At 42.9% G+C, this 27,676-nt stretch overlaps 1 protein-coding gene across 1 annotated transcript in view; it reads left to right on the forward strand.

Annotated features, from left to right (window-relative positions):
• Nucleotides 1-2,985: 2,985 nt before the first annotated feature.
• Nucleotides 2,986-27,676, forward strand: part of LOC148442296 (annexin A1-like) — a 34,377-nt gene continuing 9,686 nt past the window's right edge. The window contains exons 1-9 of the mRNA XM_088464045.1: nucleotides 2,986-3,066; nucleotides 10,812-10,885; nucleotides 13,688-13,775; nucleotides 15,359-15,453; nucleotides 16,075-16,188; nucleotides 17,252-17,342; nucleotides 20,151-20,230; nucleotides 22,309-22,365; nucleotides 26,397-26,490. Of these exons, the coding sequence (XP_088320171.1) occupies nucleotides 10,826-10,885; nucleotides 13,688-13,775; nucleotides 15,359-15,453; nucleotides 16,075-16,188; nucleotides 17,252-17,342; nucleotides 20,151-20,230; nucleotides 22,309-22,365; nucleotides 26,397-26,490 (679 nt within the window). The 5' untranslated portion in view covers nucleotides 2,986-3,066; nucleotides 10,812-10,825. The remainder of the gene's footprint in view (nucleotides 3,067-10,811; nucleotides 10,886-13,687; nucleotides 13,776-15,358; nucleotides 15,454-16,074; nucleotides 16,189-17,251; nucleotides 17,343-20,150; nucleotides 20,231-22,308; nucleotides 22,366-26,396; nucleotides 26,491-27,676) is intronic.

Consider the following 27,676-nt stretch of genomic DNA (forward strand, 5'->3'; position numbering starts at 1 on the left):
ATATTGTCCTAGCAATGTGTCTTTTTTTGTTCTTCGATTAGCTACCAATTCTGTAGTGAGCAGCTACTTGGGTGACATTTAACTGCTTTTATCTATACTAATACGAAAAAAAATGTTGTGTTTTTGTTACAATTCGTCATAAAAATTTCATGATAACTGTATAATTTTATAGTGGAAACTTCTAGAAATTTTCTGCACTTTGATTCATCTCGATCCTTCAAGTTAAAGCTGAGCAATAACAAAAACAACATTTATTGACATCATCAATGCAAAAGATAGGTGTGGCACCATGCGTGCCGCCGGTAAGTGTGGGGTGAGAAGTGCTTTGGGCCAGTGGGCCTGATTGAGAGCCGGACGCTCTGAATGAGCGCTTGCTCTGAATCAGGGCGTTCTTTTGTTTTTTTTGTGCGGCCTCCTGGCCGCTCGCATAGCTGTGGGTGACCACCCACAGCTATTGCGAGCGGCCATGTGATGGTCGCGATGGTCAAGACCATCTCGACCATTGGGCTTGCGACGAGACCCTTGCGGTAGGGTCTCGTTGCCGCAAGCCCCAGTGGACTTCATGCTCTAATAGAGCAGGAAGTCCACCTACTGACATCACAAGTGATGTCAGTAGGGCGCCCACAAACGGCAGGCGTTCCTGCAGGAACACCTCCGTTTGCACAGCCACCCCCCGCCCCGCCTACCAAATGGGGTGAGCTGTCGATCAACATCGCCCCTTTTGGATGCAAGTGCCGGAGCGAGTGCTTTTTGCGCTCGCTCCAGGGCTCGCGCGTGCACACTGGGCCACTATCGACCCGCTTGCAAGCACTATGCGCTTGCGAGTGGGTCTGAATCAGGCCCAGTGTTTACTAGAATAGGATAGGCTACATAGCAGTCTGTGCACAGGGCACACAGTGACATTGGTGTGTGTGTTGGGCAGGGCCGGCTCCAGGGCTCTGAGCACTCTGTGCCGGCACGATACGTAGCGCCCTGCAATCCCGTGCGTTGCAGAGCCACGCGCGACTGAAATTGGGGGCATGGCCTCATCACCATAGGTCATTCCCCCTTTAGTGACGTTATTTGAAGGCGTGCCCACATGGCATGCCTTAAAATAACGTTAGGCTGGGGGTAAAGCCCAGCCCTCCGTCACTGGCTGGGCTTCCCCCTGCCCTCTCCCGTCAGTGAATGGATGCCACGGGCATGCGCGCAGCATCCATTCACACTCCGGGGGTCCAACCTCCCAATTTCACCACCCGCAAGGCCACTTTGGCACATGGGTGGAACAGCGAGATAGTACTGTCCTGCTGAAATTGGGATGTTGGGGAGTGGTGCACCCTCTATGGGTGGCGCCCCTGTTCGATCACACTGGTCAAACACCCCTAGAGCCGGCCCTGGTGGTGGGTGAAGGCGCTGCTGCCACCAGTCTGCTGATCATGTGGGCCACTCCCGCAAAAGGGCAATACAACTAGAACAGCTCAAATTTAAAAAAAAATGTTGGCAGAAGCGACTTTACTGTGGGCAAAGACATGGGCAACAGCCAAAGCCGTAACTAGATTTGTTAGTGCCCTGGGCCAGAAAGAGCATTGGAAACCCCCCCCCCCACTTCCTTTTTCAGGGACATGAGATGCGTGCCTCAAAAAGGGGTTTGGCCTCATGGGGAAGGGATGGGACAAATCAGATTTGTCATGCTCCTTCCCCATGTGGCCACACCCCTTTTTCAGGCACGCATCTTATGACCGTATTTGAAAAAAAGGGGATGGTTCCAATGCTCTTTCTGGCCCAGGGCACCAAAAGTCTAGTTATGGCTTTGGCTGTTGCCCAATAATGGAGTACCAATCCCGTTGTACCACTGTTATTCAGGTGTCACTGCTAAATACAGTGTAAATGCAATGGCTGCAGTGATGCTACAATAATTACTGTGTGCAGTATAACTATCCAGCTCTAGATGGATGAGAGCACTGGTGAAGCTGCACCTGCAGCAGGATTTTTCATGAGAACAGCCATCCACAAGCCTGGAGCCGGCAGTGTAGATTACTGACTGAAGGTGTAGAAAAAGTGCTGCTTAGTGTATATACAGCAAATATCAGTGGCAGGGAGATCCGTGTATGTACCCTGCGCCAGCAGCTGAACTCACTGGCAAAGGTACTCGAGGTGTGCCGGTAACACCTGCGTCTGGAAACGGTGGCTGTGTTAACATTATGGGGAAGATAGCTCCATGTGTAAGGTATCTGTCATGTGAGAGGTGATAGGTTAAATTCCCAGTATTTTGAAACGTGTTTGTTAAATAAATGAGGATGTGACTAAAGGTGCTTGAGGAGGTGGCCAGATGGAGGGGGAGTTGGCCAGGGAGGTGATAAGGGCTTCGGTGCTCTGTGCCGTGGCACAAGTCGCACCACCCTATTTACGGCACTGGCAACAGCTAGTCATTTATATGAAAATTTACAGTGTTGGATATTCAGCACCTGATTTAATACATCATTTTTTTCTCTGCTAGAATAGCAAAGTACCCTGATCTGAGTCTGTGGCCAGGACAAATGGTAATGGCCTAACCTTGCTTTCTTTGTAATACTGGGTTTGGATGTCTGGATTGGTGACCTCATACATATCTTTATATACAGAACATATCATTCACACATACAATTATCATATACTCAGAACACTTTAAAATAACAGAATTATCCCATTCACTGCGACACAATCAGTGAGTGACAGGCATTTGCTATTTGCATATTACATAAACACCATGTCACCCCATTGTTACAATTCTTGTGCTTTTCACTAGAAATAACTTGGTGAAAATGTAAAAATATTACTACAAGTCAAATGCATTTAAGTACATACTGTATATTATATTAGTTTACTTTGTAACAGGCAAGGAAAAAGAAAGCACTCGACATTATGTTTACTTCATAGGGAGTGATCATGACATTTAGACAATGCCACACAGCCAATCACAGGGCTAAAGAAAATACTCTTGCGTTGCTAGGTGTGGTTTTGTAACCTCCTTATAAAAATCAGAAGCCCAGGGCTGCATTCCTCTGCTTAGCAATTTGTGAGGCAGCTTCACAGTTCATCTCTTGACCAGTAAGTTTTAACTATATTATTCTTTTTATGCTCTGTTTCAGTTGTGCAGTAACTATTTTATATAGTGCTTACAACAGGTAATTTGTGTAGTTTAACAATTAACTGTATTTTATCTCTACTTGTTTTATATCAATCTATAAATGTATAACCCATAATAGTATGTATAGCATTAAGCAGTTAAGTAGCATAAACTTTAGAAAAGTAAAACGACTGTTTAGAAAATTGGCATTGGTTCCTCTTTCTGCGGTTTCTTTCCATGGAAACAGTTTTGGGATATAAACCAAACATTGAGTCACCATGCCCCTGCTCAGTGCTTGTAAAATCATTTTAAAGTAATACCTCCCTGCTTTTGATTGCAGTATTCAAAAGAATGCAACTTTGTATACTCAATATAGAAAGGGAGGCCCTAGACTGCACACCCTGAATATATATATATATATATATGAGAGGTGCTACCTGTGGGGACTGTTGTTGCAAACACTCCTTTGTATACTCCTTATGCAGTAAGAGGGTGATATAATGCAAGTATTTACTTGTGGAAACGTTTTGCAGAGGAGATCTTTAACGAGCAGACTCATGTTTGTATTGTCTGTAAACTGGTTTTTCTAGTTGTGAGCAACATTGCTAAATCTGCTGCTAGAAATGTAATGACTGCAAATGCTTTTAGTGCTACACAATAACATACTTTTCACTGGAAATTACTCTTCAAACTGGCAAATATATACATTTATTTACATGCATGAAAAGTGGGTGCATCTACCTCTGATTTGCATTCAACTCAGCATCAAGCCCATAAATAGGGTACTAAAAATATTCTTGAACTTTGAATGTATAAAGAGGAGAGTGGTGAAATACTGCTTGAAAAGAAGGTAATTAGAAATGACTATAAACACATGCCATTAAGGATGTGGCTACTTCTGAAAATGTAAATTACCCATTCAAGTTAGGTTATTGCATAGCTGATGACTCTGGTCTGTCCCCTCCAGGAGGGGGCAGCCATGTCGACAAGGCAGAGGGTGTGGCAGAACTTGGGAGTTGTGTAGGCATGATGGTGCAATCACGTTATCATGGCCCCCACTACACAATGCAGAGATTGAAGCAGGGATGGGGCCACGATGATGCAGTTCAGCGTGAATGGCGTCATCGGCCGCCCGGACAGCCCACTTCGCTCTAGAAGTGGTTAATGCAGGGAGCCTGCAGGCAGTCCCCGGCAGAGTTGACTACTCTTATAGGCATCCAGGAAAGCCACTGGATGTTCTGGGAAAGTAGACAAGTATGAGTGTTATTGGGTGGTGCTATTTACATGTCCTTCATAAATGTAATCAGACAGTTGTGAAACACAGGTAAAATAAAGTGCTCTCAGGCTGATCCTCCCGCTCACAAACTCCTGTGACACTGTCTTTCAAGTTGGTAATTGAGATGTATTTGTCTGCTATGCATTATAGGACTAGCAGATTCCTAAGACAAAGCACAGCACCTAACAGCCATGGGGCTCTGGGCTGGGAGAGGGGAGCGCCTTAGTAAAGTATTTTATGTATGTGACTGTGCTGTTTTAAAAGAATGCAGACAGTTCTTAATGACCAATAGTGTACAAAAACTTAAACATTTTACAATGTAAGAACTTTTATCTATCTTTCAATATTAGTAGCTGTTAGAGAGGAAATATTTTAATGTATTTGTCCATTATGATGTACAGTGTGACTTTTTTATTTTTTGTTTTTCTTTCTCTCTCAGGAAATGATAAGAACAGGAAATTAGTCAATTTTTCTAGCACGGCTATATAAAAAAAACAATATATTTGAACAAAAATGCAGTTGGCTTAGGGTCTTAAAAGAAAATTCTCTATGTTTATAGAGATAGGTGGTGCTCAAAGTAATCTCTAAGGCAATGATTCCCAACCTCTGTCCTCAAGGCATATTAACAGTTCTGGTTTTAGTGGTATCCATGCTTCAGCAGAGATCGTTAAATCAAAATAACTGGGGTACTAATTAAGTCACCTGTACTCAAGTATTGCTATCCTTAAAACTTGGACTGTTAGTGTGCCTTGAGGACTGTGGTTGGGAACCCCTGGTCTAAGAATATATTTTGAAAATGGAGCCTTAATATTTTACTGTATTCTATATACACATGCTAGTAAATCATGAAGCTCCTACAATCTCCTGAGGCCCAGCTGCAGTGAATTATTCCCTAGAGCTGCCCCCCTGCATCTAGCCACAATCTTGTTCAGGCGCTAATGGATCCCCTGGGGCTATATAACTAGTCCGAAAGTCCACCCGACGCCAACTAGTCCAAAAGTCCGCCCGATGCCAGCACCTATTGAAGCTTTTTTTTGTTTTTTTTTCAGGACCTGATGTGTGAATACAGGCCCAAAGCACATCTCTCCCCTCCCCATACCGGCACCATGTCTGGTGCCACACCTATCTCTTGCATTGATGGTGTCCAGTGGTGTAACTAGGGTATTTGGAGCCCAGGGCAAATTTGAAAATGGAGCCCCCCTCACCACTATGTGCATGCGCCACAGGCGCGTGCGGTGAAAATTGGGCATGGTTACAAGGGGCATGGCCACTAAAAGACGGGGCGTGTCAACATGATACACACCCCTTGTCACTGGGAACATTTTTCCATTTGCACCTTACTGCAGTGCCCCTTATACAGTCCCCCCCCCCCCTATGCAGTGCCCCTAGTAGTGGTCCCCCTTATATAGTACCCCAAGTATACAATGCCCCAGTAGTGGTCCCTCTTATGCAGGCCCCCAGTAGTGCCCCTTATACAGTACCCCTAGTCAGGGCCGGATTAAGGCTTGTGGGGGCCCCAGGGCAACTAAGTTGCGGGGGCCCCCTTCAAGCCACACAGAGCTGAACCCAGCCCAGCCGTGCCCCCAGTAGTAGTCCCCCCAGGAGTACCCCTAGTAGTGATCCCCCTCTATGCTCTGTCCCCCAGTAGTGGTCCCAGCAGTGTGCAGTGTCCCCATTGTTATCCCCAGCAGTGCCCCTAGCAGTGCCCCCCCTCTATAGAGTGTCCCCCAGTAGTGGTCCCAGCAGTGCCCTTAGGAATAGTAATCCCCTCCCCAGCAGTGCCCTTAGGAATAGTAATCCCCCCCCCAGCAGTGCCCTTAGGAATAGTAATCCCCCCCCCAGCAGTGCCCTTAGGAATAGTAATCCCCCCCCCAGCAGTGCCCTTAGGAATAGTAATCCCCCCCCCCAGCAGTGCCCTTAGGAATAGTAATCCCCCCCAGCAGTGCCTTTAGGAATAGTAATCCCCCCCAGCAGTGCCCTTAGGAATAGTAATCCCCCCCCAGCAGTGCCCTTAGGAATAGTAATCCCCCCCCCAGCAGTGCCCTTAGGAATAGTAATCCCCCCCCAGCAGTGCCCTTAGGAATAGTAATCCCCCCCCCAGCAGTGCCCTTAGGAATAGTAATCCCCCCCCCCCAGCAGTGCCTTTAGGAATAGTAATCCCCCCCCCAGCAGTGCCCTTAGGAATAGTAATCTCCCCCCCCCAGCAGTGCCTTTAGGAGTAGTAATCCCCCCCCCAGCAGTGCCCTTAGGAATAGTAATCCCCCCCCCCAGCAGTGCCCTTAGGAATAGTAATCCCCCCCCCAGCAGTGCCCTTAGGAATAGTAATCCCCCCCCAGCAGTGCCCTTAGGAATAGTAATCCCCCCCCCCAGCAGTGCCCTTAGGAATAGTAATCCCCCCCCCCAGCAGTGCCTTTAGGAATAGTAATCCCCCCCCAGCAGTGCCCTTAGGAATAGTAATCCCCCCCAGCAGTGCCTTGAGGAATAGTAAATAGCAGTGCCTTTAGGAATAGTAATCCCCCCCCCAGCAGTGCCTTTAGGAATAGTAATCCCCCCCCCCCCAGCAGTGCCCTTAGGAATAGTAATCCCCCCCCCAGCAGTGCCCTTAGGAATAGTAATCCCCCCTCCCGGCCAGACAGACACACGCAGGAAAAAAAAAAAATCTCCATTTACCTTAATCCCCGCTCCTGCATCTGCTCCTCTGTCCAGCGTCCTCCCGGGCCGGCCCGCTCTGCATGATGGGAGAGACGTCGACGTCTCTCCCATCAGCCACTGCGGTAGCCGGAAGACCGAGGCTCCGGCAGTGGGCCGCAGCGCAACAGCCGATGAGAGTCTGACTGACTCATCGGCTGCTAAAACAAACACACAGCTGCCGGCGCCGGCGGCTGTGTGTTTGTGCTGTGTAGTGCGGACGGCACTTATGTGCCATCTGCACTACCGCCCTGCCCTAAGCTGATGCAGCAGCACTGACTGTGCTGCTGCATGCAGCTGCAGAGCGCCCTCCTCCCGGGAACAGGTGCCGCCGGCACCTGTTCTCGGCAGGGTCACATCGACCCTGTCTGGGGGCCCTCTGTGTGTGGGGGCCCATGGACGACCGCCCCTGTCGCCCCCCCTTAATCCGGCCCTGCCCCTAGTAGTGGTCTCCCTTATGCAGCCCCTGATTAGTTCACCTTATACAGGCCCCCAGTAGTGATCCCCGACATGCAGTGCCTCTTACACAGTTCCCCTTGTAGTAGTCTCCCTTATGCAGCCTGCCATTAGTTCCCCTTATGCAGTGGCCCCAGTAGTGATCCCCCTTATGCAGTGCCCCCTGTAGTGGTCCCCCCTGTGCAGTGCCTTAGTGGTAAGCCCCTTATAAAGTGCCCCAGTAGGAGTCCCCCTTGATGCAGTGACCCCCAGTAGTGGGTCCCCCCAATGCAGTGCCCCCAGTAGTAGTGCCCCCTACACAGTGCCCTTTATAGTGGCCCCAGTAGTTGTCCCCCTTAATGCAGTGCCCCCTGTAGTAGACCCCAGTAGTGGTCCCCCCCCAAAGCAGTACCCCCAGTAATATCCCCCCCCCAGTAGTGGAACCCGCCCCCCTCCCGAAGCAGTGCCCCCAGTAGTAGTCCCCTCCTTAGCCTCCCCCCCCCCCCCCTGATAAATACACACTGAAATGACACAATAAATAAAGTAAAAATTCTTACATGAATCCACGCTGCCGTCCGCACTTCAGTCCGCCCGGGCTGGCGCGCTCTGCATTTTTGGAGAGACGTCATGATGTCTCTCCCATTACCCACTGCAGGAGCTGGAAGGGAGTCGGCTCTTGCAGTGGGCGCTGCGGCTGCAGCAGTAAATGAGCGTCTACCTGACGTTCATTTACTGCTGCTTAACACACACATCGCTTAACACACACACTGTCAAACCACTTAATCTGGTCTAAAGTTTAAACCAACTGCATATACAGTACAACTGCTTTCTCCTGGTACATATACTACTGTTTACTGCTGGTATAAAACTGGCACTAATGCTACCCATGCAAGGCTGGGCGCATCTGCAATGTGCACGAAAGTCAACTTTATTTAAGATGCGTTTTACAACTGCACAGGTGTTTAGTGCAAATGCATCCAACTCTACTTAGACCCATATCCTCTGCTTCAGCATAATGGTTGTTGCACAAGGGCCTTAAATTTCTTTTCCTCTTGAAAGAACACAAACCATGTGGGATCATTTGAAAGCAATCTTAAGGAGAGTACACACTATATGATATATTGGCCATTATTGTGATCTGCGACAGATAGCAATGACTATCGTACAGTATAGTGTGTATGGGCAAATACACCATTCATCATTTAAAGAATTTTGTGGTTGCATTGTCCCATCTGATGTGTTGCACATCACATGGGATGATGCCTTGGACTACGCCTCTGCTGTTACATTAAGCATGTAAAGCTATATCTCTTCGTCATTCAGCAGATCATGTAGTGTGTACAGCAATGCTATATATCTGTTACAGTACATTGCTTAACTGCATCACTGGATTGCACCATTGTTCAGGTGTATATCCAGCTTAAGATCAGCTTTGGTAGCTCTTTAGCTTTTGTGGGACTAGAATACATAGCATGCCCTGTCAGCCAGAAAGATGTTAGCCAAAGGTTTTAGATTGCAGACCAGCAAACATATCTCCAATATGGCATCTACTGTATAAAGAAGACTTGTAATATGGTGACTGGTGTAAAGCAGAGTAGGAGGTAGTCTATAAAAGCATTCTGGTGAATTCTATTTGAAGAAAACTCCCCAATTCATGATGCATTCACTGCCAGACCTGGCCCCTACTGTGTATTTGCTAGGGGCAAAATGGCAACTGGGAGCTGTTCTTAATGGTATACGGTCATAATACCGACAGCGGGAATTCCAGCACTCAGAATCCTGGCGCCGGCACCCCGATCGCTGGCATCCTGAAGGTATCAGGGTTAGGGGGAGAGTTAGCACTAGGGGAGGGTTAGGTTCAGGGTGAGAAGTTGTAGGTTAAGTTTAGGCACTGGGGGGAGGTTAGGTTTAGCCACCAGGAAGGGAGGGTAAGGTGTAGGGAGAGGGGGAGGGTTAGGTTACCGACTGGCAAGTGTTGGTATCCTAACCCTGTCGGGATGGCTGCATTGGGATTCTGACCACAGGCATCCCTTACCCAACCCATCATTAAGATCTAGCAGGCTTCTCTGGTTACACTGGGTTGATAAAATATTAGAATAAAAAAATGTACAGTGGAACCTTACTGCCACTACAATTGGTTATTGCCTTCTGATATTATTTGCAAACAAGACCAGGAAAAATCTAAGGGATATATTTACTATCCAGCGGGTTGTTGAAGCCACAAATCAAACATCTTGAATGCTACACCTAAAGCAGACGAAAGTAAGTGTTCCAAAACTTCGTAGGTTGATGTACAAGTACAGATAAATATAAAACTACATTTTAACATTGCAAAGCACAGTATGTTGGATATGATACAATTGTTATACTAGAAACCTACTTTTGTGGATATATTTGACATATCCAATCATGAAGATACTTAAATAATTGTGTGGTTATAGATGCTATTTGCACTGACAAGCTGTAAGCAACACATCTGACATCACATGCTGATATGTAATACCTTCTGGAACCACATCCCTTTAAATGTCTGATATTTTTCTGTACTTGTAAATCAGCCTATGTAGTTACTGTATGCTTCATTACTGTCTCCCAGGTGTAGCACTGTGGAAAACCTCCATTTTGTCACAATCCCATTATTGACCCAGTCATTGACTACAGTTTTTTCGTCGTGGTGGTGAGCAGGAAAGCTCACCTGCGATAGTCCTTATCTCCTTGCACCCCCCACCCCTCCCAATGTACAGCCTGCAGAGTGTAGAATGAGAACTCTTCACAGCTGCCACACTGCAATGACAGACAGCCATTCTAATTTACTGCTAGACTGCCTGTCATGCATAAATCAATGCAGGGCCAGCCCTTGGTGAGTATATATAGCTTCCCAAACACAGCCCTTCCCCCCCCCCCCCCCCCCCCCACTGATGGGGGATTAAAATTAAAATAATGAAAAAATATATATAAAAAGACAATCTACCACTGGTGGGGCCCCATAACCAGTCCAGGAAACTTAATTAAATACAACTCTGCATGAGCTCCTAAGTGTTAAGTTACTTATCTAATAAGGTGGCAAAGGTGGGTAAACCAACTTTGCAGTATAATACTTTTTGTTACTTATGACTCCTGTGCTGAGTTCTTTCATTATGCTCTAATGTCTTCCTGACCTATTACTAAATATCCTAGACTATATTGGCCCAGTGTGCTCTGAAGATCACTACATTACATTTCTCTGTTCTACGGTGGTCAGCCAGCAAGAGATTTACCCACTGGCCAGTGCTCAAACAACATTTTGCTTCATCCTTTTTATTCAACAAACTGTTTTTGTTTCTACAGAGGCTCAAACTACCATGTCTTTTGTACGGGAGTTCCTGCTACAAGCCTGTTTCCTGGATGATCATACGGAAACTGTATGTATTTAAGCCTACTGAAATAGCCAAATAATTTTATTCCAATGGGTCTGATTCTAATGTGGACAGTATTGCACAGCCGCAGGCAAGTGGCTGAGCTATAACTTCTAACTAAAATGCAAATTCAGCAGAAAGTGTCTGTAGGAAATACACCTCCTGCTAGCATCTGTAATCCCAGGGCAGTGCCCATAGATCATACAGTGCTTGCCGACATTCAGCTCCCTCCTTCCGGGAGGGAGCTGAATGCCTGCATACAGCAGGGGGGCGTAGCTGGGCATGGACTCCGTATGGCGCGGGCCAGGGGCATGACCACGTCATTGTGGCCCCGCCCCTCTTCACAATGCCAAAAATAAAGGAATTGGCCATGATGACTCAATTCAGCGCGAATCGCATCATCTGGGCACAGCCACTGTAGGGGTTTCTAGTACTAGTCCGGGGTGGGCAGGCGACAGTCAGGAGGCTTGTCTGCCTTTCTGGGGGGTTGGGAGTGGCACCCAATATTCGGGAGGCTCTCAACCAAATCGGGAGGGTAGGCAAGCCTGCCATAGATGCTGCTTTGGATCGCCATCGCGACAATTACATTCATTGGTTTGCAATAGTCGTTGCCCTTGGCCAGTCTGCATAAGCTGAAACTTACTCAGCCTGTCCGTCAGAATTCCTCTGCTGGGTCCAAGAAATTTGTCTGCTGACGTAGACCCTGAATCCGGCATGCCTACAAAATGGGAAAGACATGTCCACTTTTTGTAGTGTTTCTGGTCTCTGCCCCCCAAAGGGAGGACTGCAAGCAATCACGCAGGACCAATTCTGTGCATGCGCAGAACAGGTCCTGCTGCTGCGCAGACCCAGAACCATTGGATTTGTATTTAGTGGCGTAACTAGGGTATTTGGACCCCAAGACAAGATGAAAAATGGAGCCCCCCTTATTTGCATGCACATGCCACAATGGGCATGGCCACATGCCACAATGGGCATGGCCACTGTAAAATGGGGATGTCAACATGACACACCACCATTTCTCGTCATGCTGGGAGCATTCCTTCCATATGCACCTTAATGCCCCCAGTAGTAGTGCCCCTTATACAGTGCCTCCTGTTGTAGTGCCCCTTATGCAGTGCCCACAGTAGTACCCAATATATATTTTCCCCAGTAGTGTCCCTTATATAGTGCCCAATATACAGTGCTCCTTATATAGTGCCTCTATGCAGTGCCCATAGTAGTATTGCCTTTTACACATAAAACACATAGACACACACATAGACAGACAAAATTACACTTACCTGAAACCCCGCTCCTGTCTGCTGCTGTCTGCCCCGCTGTTCTCCCGCTCGGCAGTCACTATGGGAGAGACCTCATGACGTGTACTACATTGCACTGGTGGCGGTGTGTTTGTTTTACTGTGTAGTGCGAACCGCACTCACTGTGCTCCGCACTACACACTGACCTAGAGGCCGGCGGCGCACCTCCGCCCTGCTGGTATGACTGCCCAGGGCACGCACCCTGCCCGACTCCAAACCTTAGTTATGCCACTGCACTAGTTAACCATCGGTTTGCATACAAATTCGAATCGGGCCCATTGTTAAGGGAGTGGTCAATAGTCCTGCAAATGGTCACACAATGCCTACACTAATCCATTTCTGAAGACAGATGGCCTGGCTGCAATTTTGTGGTCTAGACTTACTGCTGCAAATAGCATCCTTTCATATGTCTGAGAATCATAGGATGTGACTGTCATATCTTTAGTCTATTAAAGAAAGCAAAAAATAAATGTGCCTCTTCCCCTGAAATAAGTAACCAGCACAGAGCTACATATTGAGCTGGTTACTGCTATAGTATAGGGATAAGTGTGGTTTCCCCATGCAGAGTTGGTCCCCCTAACAGGATGACCTGTACATATCATTGGGTGCATATTTAATAAACATCACAAATTTACCTGATTAAATACCATCTCCTACTGCTGTTTGTGATGATAGAGTACTAGATAAAGCTTCTGGGCAATAAGCTGCACTAGAAGAACACCTAGAACGTAATTGCTTGTTATAGGTATAGCACATTTGTACAGATGTTTACTCATACACCTATCCACAATACGCAATACAGCGAGAGATGCCCAGCGAGACAGAGCGGCTCAGAGGTGTAGTGTAGCATCTTTTTCTTTAAATTGTGCATCTTATACACATTGTAGGCACAGAGAAACACCACTCAGTGTACTACAGATGCTGGGCTGTGACTTTTAAAACTACAGGTGATTCCTTTCCTGTGCAGTTAAAGTACAAAGTTGCAATATAATTTGGCAATAAACAGCAGCTGATGCATTATGTGTGCGAATAAGATTCACTTTTTGAGCAAAAAGGAAGCAGTGCAAAATAGCATACTTCATATTTCAAAGAACACTTGCAAAATGTATTAAAATGTGAATATAACAATTGAGCAAATGATGAGTTCAATTTGAAAAGACAGGGTTTTTGGAAATGGATATCAGGCATTATGTATTCGGAGGTCTTGCGCTAATTTAGTAGCCTCCTGGTCCAACCAAATAGACCTGATTTAATTTTCTAATCTGCTCATCCAGCATCAACATTACCATAAATCTACATTGTGTTTTGAAATAAAACATTGTTACATGCAAAGTGAAAAAATAAATCTGTTTCAGATTTCTAGATTGGGTGGTAATTCAGAAAATGTTACACATTTTTGATAAATATAAAACATTTAAATGTAATTGACATGCTAACACCACTTTGTTTTTTTTGTCTGCTCAACAAATTGTCTTTTAATGTAATGTCTAATGTAATCGCTTTCCAGCAAAAAACTACTGGTGGCCTTAAGGGAGCTCCAGGTTATGATGCATCAGCAGATGCTGCAGCCTTAGACAAGGCCATCAAAACTAAGGGTATGTCTGTTGTTTATTACAGCTATAATAAACAAACTACTACTACTTCCAAATTTCTTTCTCTATTAAAAAGAGTTGTCCAAATTTGACACCCATAGAAATATTTAAACTATAAAATAAATACAGCTTGCAGTACCAATTTGCCATAATAAGCATTAGGATTAGTATGTTTTCTCTCGCAAAATATTTCATATCTTTGCGTTCTTATTTTCGACCAATTACTTTAATTCCTATTCTTATTGGTCAAGCATACAGTTGACTACACCTTTACTTTGAAATGGATGTTTTTAGTTTCAAAATTAGAGGTTAAGGCTCCACTAGATCATGTCTTAGTAAGTCACTCTGAGTTTTGCAGACCACAGGAACATAACCCACAAAAAATAAAAGAGAATATTCTTCCTATACACAGGTGCTCAAGTATAAATATCACACTATCCGTGGTATTAACGCCACTGTTATAAATGCTGCTGTAGCTTAACACAAGACTAAAAACTATCTAACACTCATATTAAAATGTAAAAAAATATCATGAAATAGATGATGACATTAATAAATTGCAGTGATTTAACTAATATATAAAATAAATTGTAAAGTACCATCTAACAATACCGGCTTAGTATAAACTTCACTGATTCGTTAAAATTTAAATAGGTGTACTAATCAAATGTTAAATAAGTATAATCAGCCAGTTAACAACAATAAAATAACATCATTAAGATGAAAATCAATCTTTGTTTTAAAATAACAGCACATGTATTTAATTAAATAAAAAATGTACGTTGGGGGGGGGGGGATCAGTTATGGGTGAATCCAATCACCTGGCCGAATCTGTGCAGCAGATTTTGTGCAAGATCCTGCTGCACTTTACTGCAGCGGGATCTCGCGCAAAAGTTTTCTCTACCCCATAGGGCAGTGAGCTCTTTTGTGCGAATTGGGCATTCGACTGGGCGAATGGTAAGAGTCAGGCTGCTGTTGCCTACGTATAAATATCACGGCTACGGTAATTCGCACCCTTTGCTGACAATTGAATTCCCCCCCTATGTATAATGAAGTAAACAAAATAAAGCTGTGCTTTTAAATTACAATATACAACATTATTCCTCTAGCAGGTTGGCCAGTTTGCAAAAACAAAATTACATTTTGAAAATGTCAGTAATCTAATGCAGCGATGGGCATTTCTAATAAACAAGTTATTGCCAATGTCAGCAAGATTAGATTTAGTAGAAATTAATCAAATCAGTACCCAAACATTGGGGCACTGCAACTTAATAAAAAAATGGAATAATTGTAATCTGTTCTGTAATTGTTTTTTTTTTTTTTTTTTTTTTTTTTTTACATTTCCATAAACATTAGCATTGCTTGTTCTATCATGCATTGTTACTATAGTTAGAAAATGGTAATCCCAGTTGGGTAAAAGGGCTCAATGATTTCCTTTTTTATAATTTGCATGTGTTTTCCAAATTAATACATGTAGGATCGTTATACAATAGTTTCCTGTATCACAATATCTGTTCTTCAAAACTGTAGCAATGCATGTTGTAGGTCTGTACATTAACTCATTCAATTTTTTTTTTATTTTTAAGGTGTTGATGAGGCAACTATTATTGATATTTTGACTAAAAGAAATAATGCTCAGCGCCAGGCTATCAAGGCTGCCTACCAGGGTTCTACTGGAAAGGTGAGTAATAGGCATCTCTCTCTCAGGTTGGTTTCTAAGGCTATCACTGGCAAAAATATTCTCACTAAATAGACTCCTGAATTTTCTAGTTTCTATCACTCCACCAGACTGCGTAAAGTGCAGGAGGATCTGATTTAGTTAGCTAGACATTTTGTGCAGGTAAGCCAACTTTTGTATTTCTTATGCTGGGCATACACTCTACAATTATCTGTCCAATCAGGCTGGTTGGAATGAAAACCTGGTAATGTATGGGAGCAAATAACAATAGAAATTTGCTTCCAAACACTAGAAAAGGGCAAGATTTTCCTTCCCACCAGACAGATTAGACAGATATCTGACAGATAATTGTAGAGTGTATGATAGTTATATTTGTGATTTTCAAAATATTTAAAATAAGTCTGGGACAGTATCACTTAGATCATTGTGTTTTTTTCCCTTTATCAGTTAGGCTCATTTTATAAGAACATGCCATATTAAAGTTCATAAGTGAGAGTATTCAATAGTTAGCCTTTGAGACAATTTGTGGTTATGGTATTTAATATATAGTTATGCAGATGGTGAATTATTTAATTGCTTTAATTTTTTTAAGATATTATTTATTATTATTATATTTTTTTCAAGCCTCTGGATGAAGCTCTAAAGAAAGGTCTCTCCGGGAACTTAGAGGAAGTGGTTTTGGCTTTGCTGAAAACCCCTGCTGAATTTGACGCCCAGGAACTTAAGCATGCCACAAAGGTACAGCAAATAATAAAGTAAAATAATTAGTTGGCTATACACTTAACTTGACTGTTTATTGTATAGCTATTAATACACTATTTGTTTATTTAACTTACTATGTACAGTATAACTACAAATGTAAAGCCTATTGCAGAGATGAGCAAATATCACAGGAGCACTTTGCCATGAATTGAACCTTAATGTTTAATTTTTACTTTGCTACTTGGTATGCTATTTGTCAGTTAGCATTTTGAAAAATAAAAACTGTAGGAATTAGGATTATAACTATAAATTCCTTCTAATTCGTAGTGTAATTTGGGTAGGACTGGAAACGCTGAAAGCCTTGTTCCACCTGAAAAGCCTACAAAATGTGGTCAATGTAGAATGAAGTGATTTCTTTTTGTGAAATAATTTTGAAAGGTCTGCTCAGCTCTATCCTAATATACCATATTTAGCAAATCTGTCAATCTATACTAATAATATAATAGTCTGTTTGTTACAAGTTAGGGCAAAAACAACTGAACCGATTTTCATGAAAACTGCATCATTTTGTAGTGGAAACGCCTAGAAATAGCCTGCACTTTGTTTCTTCTTGTTCCATCAAGTTAAAGCTGACAAATAACAAACTTTGACTATCAATGCAAGAAACAGGTGTGGCACCATGCGCGTGGTCAGTAAGGGGGGGTGGGTGGAGATGCTTTGGGCTTTCATTTCCTTGAATAGGATAGGCTACATAGCAATCTGGGCACAGTGACATTGATGTGAATGGTGGGTGAAGGCACTGCTGCCACCAGTCTGCTGGTCACGTGGGCCACTCCCGCAACAGGTCTTCTATGCAAGCAATACAACTAGAACACCTCAAAAAAAATCTTTTTTTTTTTTTTTAGCAGAAGCAATTTCATCATGGGCAACCGCTAGTTTAGTATAAATTGGTTTTATAGTCCTATTCTGTAATAGGGATTCATTCTGCTTACAACTGTTGTACAGTATTTGATGTATTTTTCTTAACTCGTTACAAGCAATAATTTATGTAAAAATGTTTCATTATATAGGGTACTTTTTAACCTGTAGCTTTTTTTAGGGATTGGGAACTGATGAGGATACACTAATTGAAATCCTCGCATCAAGGTCAAACAGGGAAATCAAGGATATCAACGGAGCCTACAGAGGTTGTAAGTATTAAATAGGATGCCTCTCATCTTTGGACTTTTGCTAAATTTTCTTCCCTCTAAAATACAGATTTGTGGAATTCCCCGCCCCCCCCCCCCCATCATTATCAGTGCCCCATCCCTCACATATGCTCCAGGTGTTGGTGTCTGAAGAATTTGATTTGTGTACGTTTGTAGAAGACCTGTCATGGACATCCACAAAAGCCATTCATCCACATGCCTGTGCTTGCACAGATCCACTCACTTTCAAAATTCATTTTAGCTAGTGGTAGTTATGCAAAAATATTAATAATCTATTTAGCTTCATATATCCAGCACTGAAGTTCTTCCAGACTGTCATTGTTTATGGAGCTCTGAGTCTGGTACAGAGTTGGAAGCTAAAGTCACAGCTGCTATGTCTGTACGCAGTGACTGCAAAATTATGTTAATGCTACAGGACGTGTTTAGTGTAAAAAGACACTACTGCTGACATCACAGATTCAGGGGCTGTGTCCAAAGATGCAGCATCTGATCTACATCGCGACCATGGGCTGCAGCATCGGGCATATGAGTGAGCCTAAGGCTATTCAGAATGGCTGCATCATCTCCACCCCCGAGGCTAGTAAATCTGCATCTGGAGACTTAGTCACTGTCCTTGGTACTCCCACAGAACCAAGACTACATGCCTCCATATTGGGAATTGGTTCCTAGCCACACACTGACAAGCTGTAGATGTTCCAATCAGGCTTCGGCATCCAGGGCACTGCGAGAGACATCACAAGATGAGATCTGCACATGGACAGTGCGGCTTCTGCACATGGACAGCTCTCTAACCATCGGAGATGTATATGAACTTCGGCGTTCCGTATATCTCTGAATTTAGGCCCTCTGTCTGGTGTAAAGATACACATCCACCTTTTTATAAAACTACATGAATTAGTCCAAAGATTCAGAAAAAAAACTTCTAATGGATATTAGCTGCAATAAAATGTATTACAGCTCAGTAAATGCACCTTAATTTTACAAATCAAACATGTGAGAGATAGAAAAGGAAATGCTCTGTCATATCCCAGCTGGAAGCTGCCATAATCTCCCCTATAAGAATTCCATACATTGCTGCATATGACAATGAAGTAAGAAATTATGTATGTACTGTGGAAAAAATGCTGCAACGTAAGAATGCTTTCAATAATAGAACTGTTTAATAGTTTTGTTTTTTATCAATTGACAAAATGCAAAGTGAATGAACAGAAGAGAAATCTAATTCAAATCAATATTTGCTGTTGCCACCCTTTGCCGTCAAAACGGCATCAATTCTAGGTATATTTGCACAAAGTCAGATTTTGTGGGACTATGGTCAGGTGTATGATTAAACATTCATGCCAAACAGGTGATAATGATCATAATTTTCATATGTAGATTGAAACAGTCATTAACTGAAACAGAAACTGCTGTATTGGAGGCTTAAAACTGGGTAAGGAACAGCCAAACTTTGCTACAAAGGTAAAGTTTTCATGTCACAGGTCATACACCATGGCAAGACTGAGCACAGCAACAAGACACAAGGTAGTTATACTGCATCAGCAAGGTCTCTCCCAGGCAAGGATTTCAAAGCAGGCTGGGGTTTCAAGATGTGCTCTTTTGAAGCTTTGCAACGTTGAGGACTGTAGATGCAGTAGTCGGCCATGGAAAATTAGTGCATCATATGAAGGAGACATCATGCTTACTTTCCTTTGAAATCGGAAGATGTCCAGCAGTGCCATCGCTCAGAACTTACAGAAACCAGTTGGACCCAGGTACACCCATCTACTGTTCAGAGAAGCCTGGTCAGAAGTGGTCTTTATGGAAGAATTGTGGCCAAAATTCCATACTTTTGCCATGAAAACAAGGCCAAGCGACAACTATGCACAAAAACCTTAGAACTGGGGTGCAGAAAAATTGAAATGGGTGCTCTGGGCTCATTAGTTAAAAATTTAAATATTTGGCTGCAACAGATGGCAGTTTGTTCACCAGAGGGCTAGAAAATGGTACAATAAGTGTCTGCAGGCAGGAGAAGCATGGTGGAGGTTCCTTGCAAGTTTGGGGCTACATTTCAGCAAAAATGACGTTGGAGATTTGGTCAGGATTAATGGTGTCCTCGATGCTGAGAAATACAGGGAGGTATTTATCCATAATGCAATACAATCAGGGAGGCACCTGATTGACTCCAAATTTATTCTGCAGCAGGACAACAACCCAAAACATACAGCCAATGTCATTAAGAACTATCTTCAGCGTAAATAAGAACAAGGAGCCCTGGATCTCAACATCAAGTCTGTCTGGGATTACATGAAGAGACTGAAGGCTTTGAGCAAGCCTACATCTACAGAAGATCTGTGGTTCTTCAAGATGTTTGGAACAACCTCGCTGTCGAGTTCCTTAAAAAATTGTGTCCAAGTGTACCTAGAAGAATTGAGTCTTACTTTGCAGCAATATTTCCATGCCTGACAAACTTTTGCATAGTATTGAAATAATATCAGGGCCGTAGCTAGGGTAGTGCGGCCGGTGCCATCGCACAGGACACCACACATCAGGGGGCGCTGTTTGGGCCTGTCAAATTTCAGTTTATTATCATTCTCACGTGTAGCTTCCTCTTATTTAATCGCCAGCATCTCCTGGCCTCCCCTATCTCTTCCCTGGTCCTTCCCCATGAGACCATTCCCCATTTTTGGGTGCATTATGTCCCTTTGAAAAATGAGGGGGCACCAAAAAGTCTAGTTATGGCTCATATATATGTGTGTGTGGTTTACAAATTCAGTAACAATGAGTGTTCATATTGTATCTTTGTTACAGTGTATAAGAATGATTTAGCAAAGGATCTAACCTCAGATACGTCTGGAGACTTTCAAAAAGCTTTACTGGCACTTGCAAAGGTAAGAAGTCTAAAAGCAGCAAACTGTCCACTTTCCTATTTTTTTTTTTTTTTTGTTCACAAGCGCAAAAAAAATTTAAACTGATCTGCGTCCTTTTAAATAGAAAATCCTCCTTTTTGGAAACATGGTTCTTTTTAACCTCTGAATTCTATACTTTGTCTTAATGACCACCTTGTATCCACATTAAAATGACATTTCTTACTGGGGGGCAGAGATTGCCTAGCTATATAAATTATACAACCAAAGTTAAATCTTGGAACGTCTTCAGAAATGCTGTTTCTGCATGTTTTTAGTAACTGGCCCATTCATTATTGGCAGTGGCGTAACGTGGGGGGGTCGAGCAGGGTGTGTGCCCTGGGCACTATTGGACACGGCGGCGCAGGGGGCGCTGCCGGCCACCGCACGCAGTCCAGGGCACACTTGGTCCATGCCAGCACTACACACTAAAACAAACACACTGCCAGCATCAGTGGTTTGTTTTAACATTGCAGCCAATAAAAGTCAGACTCGTTCTTATCTGCTGCACCCAGTGCCGGTCTGGAGCTCACTTATGAGGTCCAGCTTCCGTACTGGGGGAAGCGAGAGACGTCATGACTTCTCTCCCACAGTGCCGAGCGGGACAGGAGCAGCGGACAGCGGCGCCGGGCGCTGGATCTGGGTGCTGTCTATCATATGTGTAAAAGGTACTACTGCTGGGAGCACTGCATGGGAGGCATTACTGGGGGCACTGTGTATTGGGCACTATATTTTGAGCACTGTATAATGGGCATTACTGGGGGCACTGTAAATAGGGCACTGCTTAATTGGCATTAATGGTGCACTGCATAAGGGGCACTACTACTGGGGGCATTGCATAAGAGGCACCGCTACTGGGGATATTGCATAAGGGGCACTACTACAGGGGACATTGCGTGAGGGACACTACTACTGGGGGCATTGCATTGGGGGCACTAAGGTGCATATGGAAAGGAATGTTCCCAGAGTGATGAGACGTGGTGCCATGTTGGCACGCCCCCATTTTTCAGTGACCATGCCCCTTGTGGCATGTGGCCACACCCACTTCCCGAAGTGCACGCCGCAGGCGCATGCACATAGGTGGGGGGGGGGGCTCCATTTTTCATCTTGCCCTGGGCTCCAACCAAATACCCTAGTTATGCCACTGATTATTAGGGGCCTAATTGGGCCATCTAACAATCAACAATCTCTCAAATCTGAAAGTTTGTCTGCTGGAACTACGCCACCTTCAGATGGCATTGGTTCCTGGAGCCACACTCCATCCTATTGGAAGGAGTACCGAGTTGTGTAAAGGATCCCTCTGGACCTCTCCACACTGCACGCCCTTAGGCAGTAAAAATGCACGCTAACACTGCATAAAGTTTGCTGCTTTCACTGCAACAATTTGCAGCAGACACGGTCTGTAATGAAGGGTGTATAGCTGGTGCCACAATACAGACCACAGTGCTCTGTGGGACGCACCATCACTGAGCATCAGCCTTTGCATCTGGCTAGCAAGGTACTGGAATGGCACCATGCAGCCAGTATTGCTGCAGCAGGGCAGTCTTGAAGACTCTTTGGGCACTGCTGCGCTGTCAGGAGCTGGTAACCCCCCCCCCCCCCCTCCCATGCACAGGGTGCTGTTAATCCCTCTTATGGCCCTGTAGGTAGAATTCAAATTGTTTGCATATACCAGTGAGCACTATTGGCTCAATAATAAAAAATTGTAATAGTAGTATGTGGCTGCAGTCTAGTATTAGTGTGGTTCTTTTGCATTGTAAATGTCAGTATCAAATATAGTCAGTGAGTCCTGTATTTATAGAAAAAATTGTCTCAAATTCTTATTGTATTTATAACCAAGGACACGAGGCAGATGCTTTCCACTTGTTTTTTACTCTATAGACAATGTGAATTGTATAATTAAACTACTGAGGATTTATCGATGCTAACAAGTAATCTTAAGTTACTGTACCAAGTATCAGTTCACTAATACAATAACATATGCTTCAATTATATTGCTGAATATTGATTGTAGAACAGTGTATTTAATGAAGTCATAAGCAAAGTAAATATATGTATTGTAGGGGGACCGCAGTGAAGATAGCCGTGTGAACGATGAACTTGTTGATACTGATGCCAGGGTAAGTGATTTGTTGGTCTTATCTGTATTTGAGTGTTTGTGTTAATGAAACATCTTTAGGTATATGAGGACAAATATCCAATTGTTTTAAAATGTCTCCATACACATTTGATGCCACAATAACTGTTGGAAATGTGTGTACACCCTTGTGGCTTAGCAGAGTCGTATACACACTAGCGGATTTATAAAGAATCCAGGCGACTAGTCCAGTGGATCTTAACCATGTGTGGTTTATTTTGTACAGCCATACTATCTGTTACACTGGTTGTCCAGAGCATGAAGCAGAGCTTGTAGCGAAGTGGGGTTAGGCAGCTCACCAGATGGTGACTGTCTCATGTATTGTTACTGCTGCAGCTGCTAGAACAGCAGTCATAAGCTGGTACTGGTCTCTGCTTTCAGGAGCTAAGAGGAGTCATCCAACACTATCACTCATACTGTAAACAAGATGGTGCTGCACATTTGCAGTTAAGGTATTGGCGGACATTTTGGTAAGGGAACTGAAGTGTCCCTTGAAGAGCCATTTTGTTTGCGACTGTGCAGTAGCACACTCCACTTCTAACACCCCCACTCGCTACAAGCTTCTTCATGTCTAAGAAACTTACACTTGAAGCTTTTCCATAGAAAACTGTTAAAAAGGTGAGGTTAGACATGTAAAAACATCAACAAAGCAAGTAATCTTGATTTGGCCTTAACTGGAACTTTAGACAAGTCCATCTCACTCAATACACAGGCCTCAGCAACAGTCTTTTTTATTTATTTATTTTTTGAATCTATAAATTGAAATGCATACATGCATCCATCCATACGATGTGCGTGGATCCAAGTGTTTCGTTTTGGCAAAACTACCCTCAAGTGTTTTTTGGTTTGAATTCAGTTTTGGTTTTCTTTAAAATGTATAACGGCTAAAACCATGTAATTTGGACTGCAATCCAGAATCTAGATTTGGTTTTAAATCCCAATTCCAAACTTGGTTAATTATAATGTTAATGTGTAGTGGAATCCTGTATCATATATACATCTAAATGTAATTCTGATATAACTATTTGCATTGGTGACAGTGGACTTTGTCAATACTGCTGACAGTGACAGAAGCCCTTGTACTGGTGAAAGTGGTGAAGGCACCATATGCTGGGCAGAGACTCATGATAAAACATTAGAGGCAGATGGTCTGTGGGGAGTGTGATATAAGGCAGTATCGGTAGTTGAGTGGTGATTTACCGGCAGTTGGAGTCAGTGAGTAAGTGCTTTGAGTAGTGCATTGGGGGCAGTGATGCTGAGGTGAAAGAGCAGAAAGGAAGAGCTAACTACCAAACAGCAGCATGTGAGACCTCTTGTCTGCTGAAGGGCTGGAATCACTAGAAAGTTAGAGGTGCTGAGACTTAGTGAATTGCTCCACTCTGGAACTGCCAGTGAGTTCTGGGAAGTGATGCAGTCACAGGTGAGGTGACAGGAGGTGGAGACAGAAGCTCATAATTGCCTGTGACAAGGAAGGAAAAAAGAGCCTGATATAAGAACTTCAGACAGGTCTTTCAGAATAACCATCAATCTTTACAAAAGAGGTAATATCTACATACAGTAGATATCCAGCTGAGGGGGTACTTCATTTTGTAAGTAAATTGTTCTTAATGTAAATCATAGCTTCCTAGATTCCTATCAAAGCGGCTAAGTTTAAACTTTAAGAGGGTATAAGGTTTTGCTTGGTGTATAGGTTAGAGTTAAGGATTGTAAGTATCCTAGGGTAACATTACAGGGAATTTATGTATCAAATCAGTTATTGGCTTCCTATTGTGACTATGATTTATAATTCCTGTAATTTGTGATGCATGTTCTGGAAATATAATTTGACTTTTTACAGTTAAAAGAAGTGACAGTGCAACAAACTATTTTGCTTAATGCAGTCCACGTGTCCGCTTTACTAAAATTACTACTTTCCTATTACTACCTTGTCCTGTTCTGATCTAGCTGCCTGAATCTAAATAATAATCACTTCAGCCTTAGATATTGCAACTGCAGCCACCACACTCTCATGATCCAAACTTCAACCATGGAACACCAATCTGATCCACCACTTGCTAAAGTATTACCACACTACTGAGCACCATTGGAGAATATATCACTTCAAAGCAGGATTCCTCCACTATAAATGAATATCATATTACAACACTGTCATTACGTTAGCCAAACAAGTGGATACTGCTCTTATAATATCCATGCAGCCTTCTAACCCCCAACTCCTGTCACCTTCAAATTTTTATTTACTCCCCACTTGCAGCATCCTTCACAGCCATGATTTTGATCCCTGCTTCAAAGATGAATTTAAAACCATTCAATAATACCAGAACTTGCACATCCTAACAATCTTCCGTTACATTCTATAATCCACCTTTCCCAGTAACAATGGACAAATTTAATCTCTTCTTACTTTAGTACCCCCCCTCAACCTTTTTTCCCCAACCATTTAGTCAGTTTTCTTTCCTCCACTACCATCTCTACTTCACTTTTAAACCTGTCTATGGCATCTTGTTACCATACTACATTAAAAACATGGTTATCTTACTAATGTTAAAGAAACCACCTCTCAGCCCAACCATCCCATATTTCTCTTCTACTCTTTGCCTACAAACTATTTGAGCATCTTGTGTGTAACTGTGTCTTACGCTCTCCTCACTCCTTTCTTATCTTTCTGCCATTGCACTACCTACCTGAACATTTCACAAACTTTAGAAAAACTATCATTGAGATACTTACAGCAAAGTCTTTGGATTATGTCTAAATACTTATCCTTCTGGTCTTTGCTGGTATTTATATCTATAAAACCACTGGCATTTGTGACACAGGTCTTTCCTTATAAATTCTTTATCAGATCAGCTAAACACATAAATGAACAAGACTTAACATTACTAAACTTAACTAAAATAATGACAAATTACCAGAATGTGGTGTTAAGAATGGTCAGCTTTATTAAAACTATAAATGTTTGGTGGTAGAAAGAGCATCAACTATTCAGCATCCTCTTGATTTAGCCATATAGCTGCATGACTTGTGAGGGCCAATTATCCCATAATCAATTGGCAAGCGTGAGATGACAACTTGTAAGTTCCAATTATCCAATTTTTCAGCAAGAAGGAGGTATCTGACACTTATACCAATACACAGTTCTGACCCGCTCAGGAAAGAAGTGGCGCAGCTGACCCCAGTAGGGGGAACTCTACCTGATGTATTGACATGGAGTGCACCTCCATACTGCAGCAAGTTGGATCCTGGACTTCCAATCGTTCCTGTGTGCATTAAACCTGAGACACACAACACAATAGAGAAGGAAGGGTGGGAAGTCAGGAGAAAAGAGGAATAACCAAGGAAACTCACCCACTGTAAAACCTGAAAGCACACCCCTAAAACTGCAAAGCCAGAAGCTAATCCACCTATTCACCAGACAATAAACCCCAACCATTGAAAAGCTTAACATTTATTAACCTTATCTGCCTCTGACTGGAGGTTTAAAGGCCATTGGGGTTATTTGTCCTTCCATTATTCTTGAATTCCTACCTATCAAACCACTCCAACAGTCTCTTTAACTCTTATTTGCTTTTCTAACTGTACAAATTTACTTTTCTTTAACTAATTTGGCCTCTAGTATCACTTCTAATACCTGTGATATCATGTCCTTTCTAACCTTCTCTTGCTCCCACCTACAAGACTTTGACTGTGCCACTACCCATTTGTAGAATTCCTTACCATACCCAATCAGAATCTCCCCCAGCCTTCAAATATTTAAACACTCTGATGGAATTTCATAATATATTGAAGCTTACCATATTCTCATCTACACTAGTATACCTTCACAACAGTCCCAATCTCCACTATGAGCAACTCTCCTCTGCCTGCTGTGCCCATGTCACATTAGATTGTAAGCTGTTTCACAAACTGATTCCTTCCTAATTTTTTTTTTTTTGTCTGCATTTATTCGGTCTATCTTGCATATACCTGTCTTCATTGGGGCATTGTGGTACATTTTTTTTTTTTTTTCTCTAGGCCCTCTATGAAGCTGGTGAAAAGAAAAAAGGAACTGATGTATCGGTGTTCATAAACATCCTTACCACTCGCAGCTATAACCATCTCCAGAAAGGTGTTATATTGGTCTAGGTTGTAGGTTTTTTTTTTTTGCAGCCAATCTATACAAGGGAAAAGGATCATAGGCTACACATTTCAAATTGGATTCAATGGCAATGCCTCTAGAAATAGGGGATTGCCCAAATCTAAACACTTAATGGGTAAAAAGCAGAGTATAGGCTCAACTATAGGATAAATATGTACTTCTCTAAATATATACAAAGTGAAGTGTAGCATAAGTGCCCTAACGTGTCCAATAAATGTGATAAAACGTGTGCAGATATAAACTTCGGTCACAAGCTTTTTTATTATATATCTTGTACGTGTGTTTTTTAGCCATTATTCGTTATTTGTGGAATTAAATTTATGCATTTATACCCTTCATTATTTGTGATGTGGGTTTATTCTGGGACTGATGTGTTCCTAATAAGGCTGGTTTTAGCCATGCATATGGATTATTGAAAACAGTAAACACTATGTTGCATTTATCTTCCTTTTTTTCATATGTCATAAATCCAATGGTGGTCATGTGACCGAAGTTTATATCACCAGATTAGTAGTATCGCTTTTTTATTTATCTGCATAAGTTTTATCACATTTATTGGACACGTTTAGGCACTTAAACTACACTTCACTTTGTATGTTTGATATCTGTGTACACCAGCACATGTTTGTAGTGTGTAATTAGCAGCCACTCATTGATCATATGAGGAGTGTCAATAATTATATTTCGTTGGTATCACAATATTTTTTTATTTAGAGCTCCATATTCATTGTTATACATTATCTAAATATATGTATAATAAATGGACAGACCAATGAGCAACTTTTTTTTTTTTTATCAATGAGTATCAAAACATATATTTTAATATTGTTAATATCAAAACAATGTAGATAAAACTAACCAAAAAATTGAATAAAAGCTGTACTGCAAGGCCTGATATGCATGTACAGTACTTGGCCAATGTTTTAGGTCTGTGCATGCATCTGAGTTGCACAGCGCAAGCATCAAGATTTTTTGAACTCGGAGGCTCACAGAAGCGGATACAGTGTTTGGGGATTTTAGTGGCCATTTCCGGGAGGTAACAGGGTGGTAGCGGAGCTGATGTGGGCATGTCACTGAAAGCAGCTGCGTACATGGGACACCACACTCTGATGGAGAAACTGCAGCTGTAATAGGGCTGGTGTGTCTAAACATGCAC

Source organism: Taudactylus pleione, unplaced genomic scaffold (genome assembly GCF_031769625.1).
Source record: "Taudactylus pleione unplaced genomic scaffold, aTauple2 ptg001573l, whole genome shotgun sequence".
NCBI classification, from domain to species: Eukaryota; Metazoa; Chordata; class Amphibia; order Anura; family Myobatrachidae; genus Taudactylus; species Taudactylus pleione.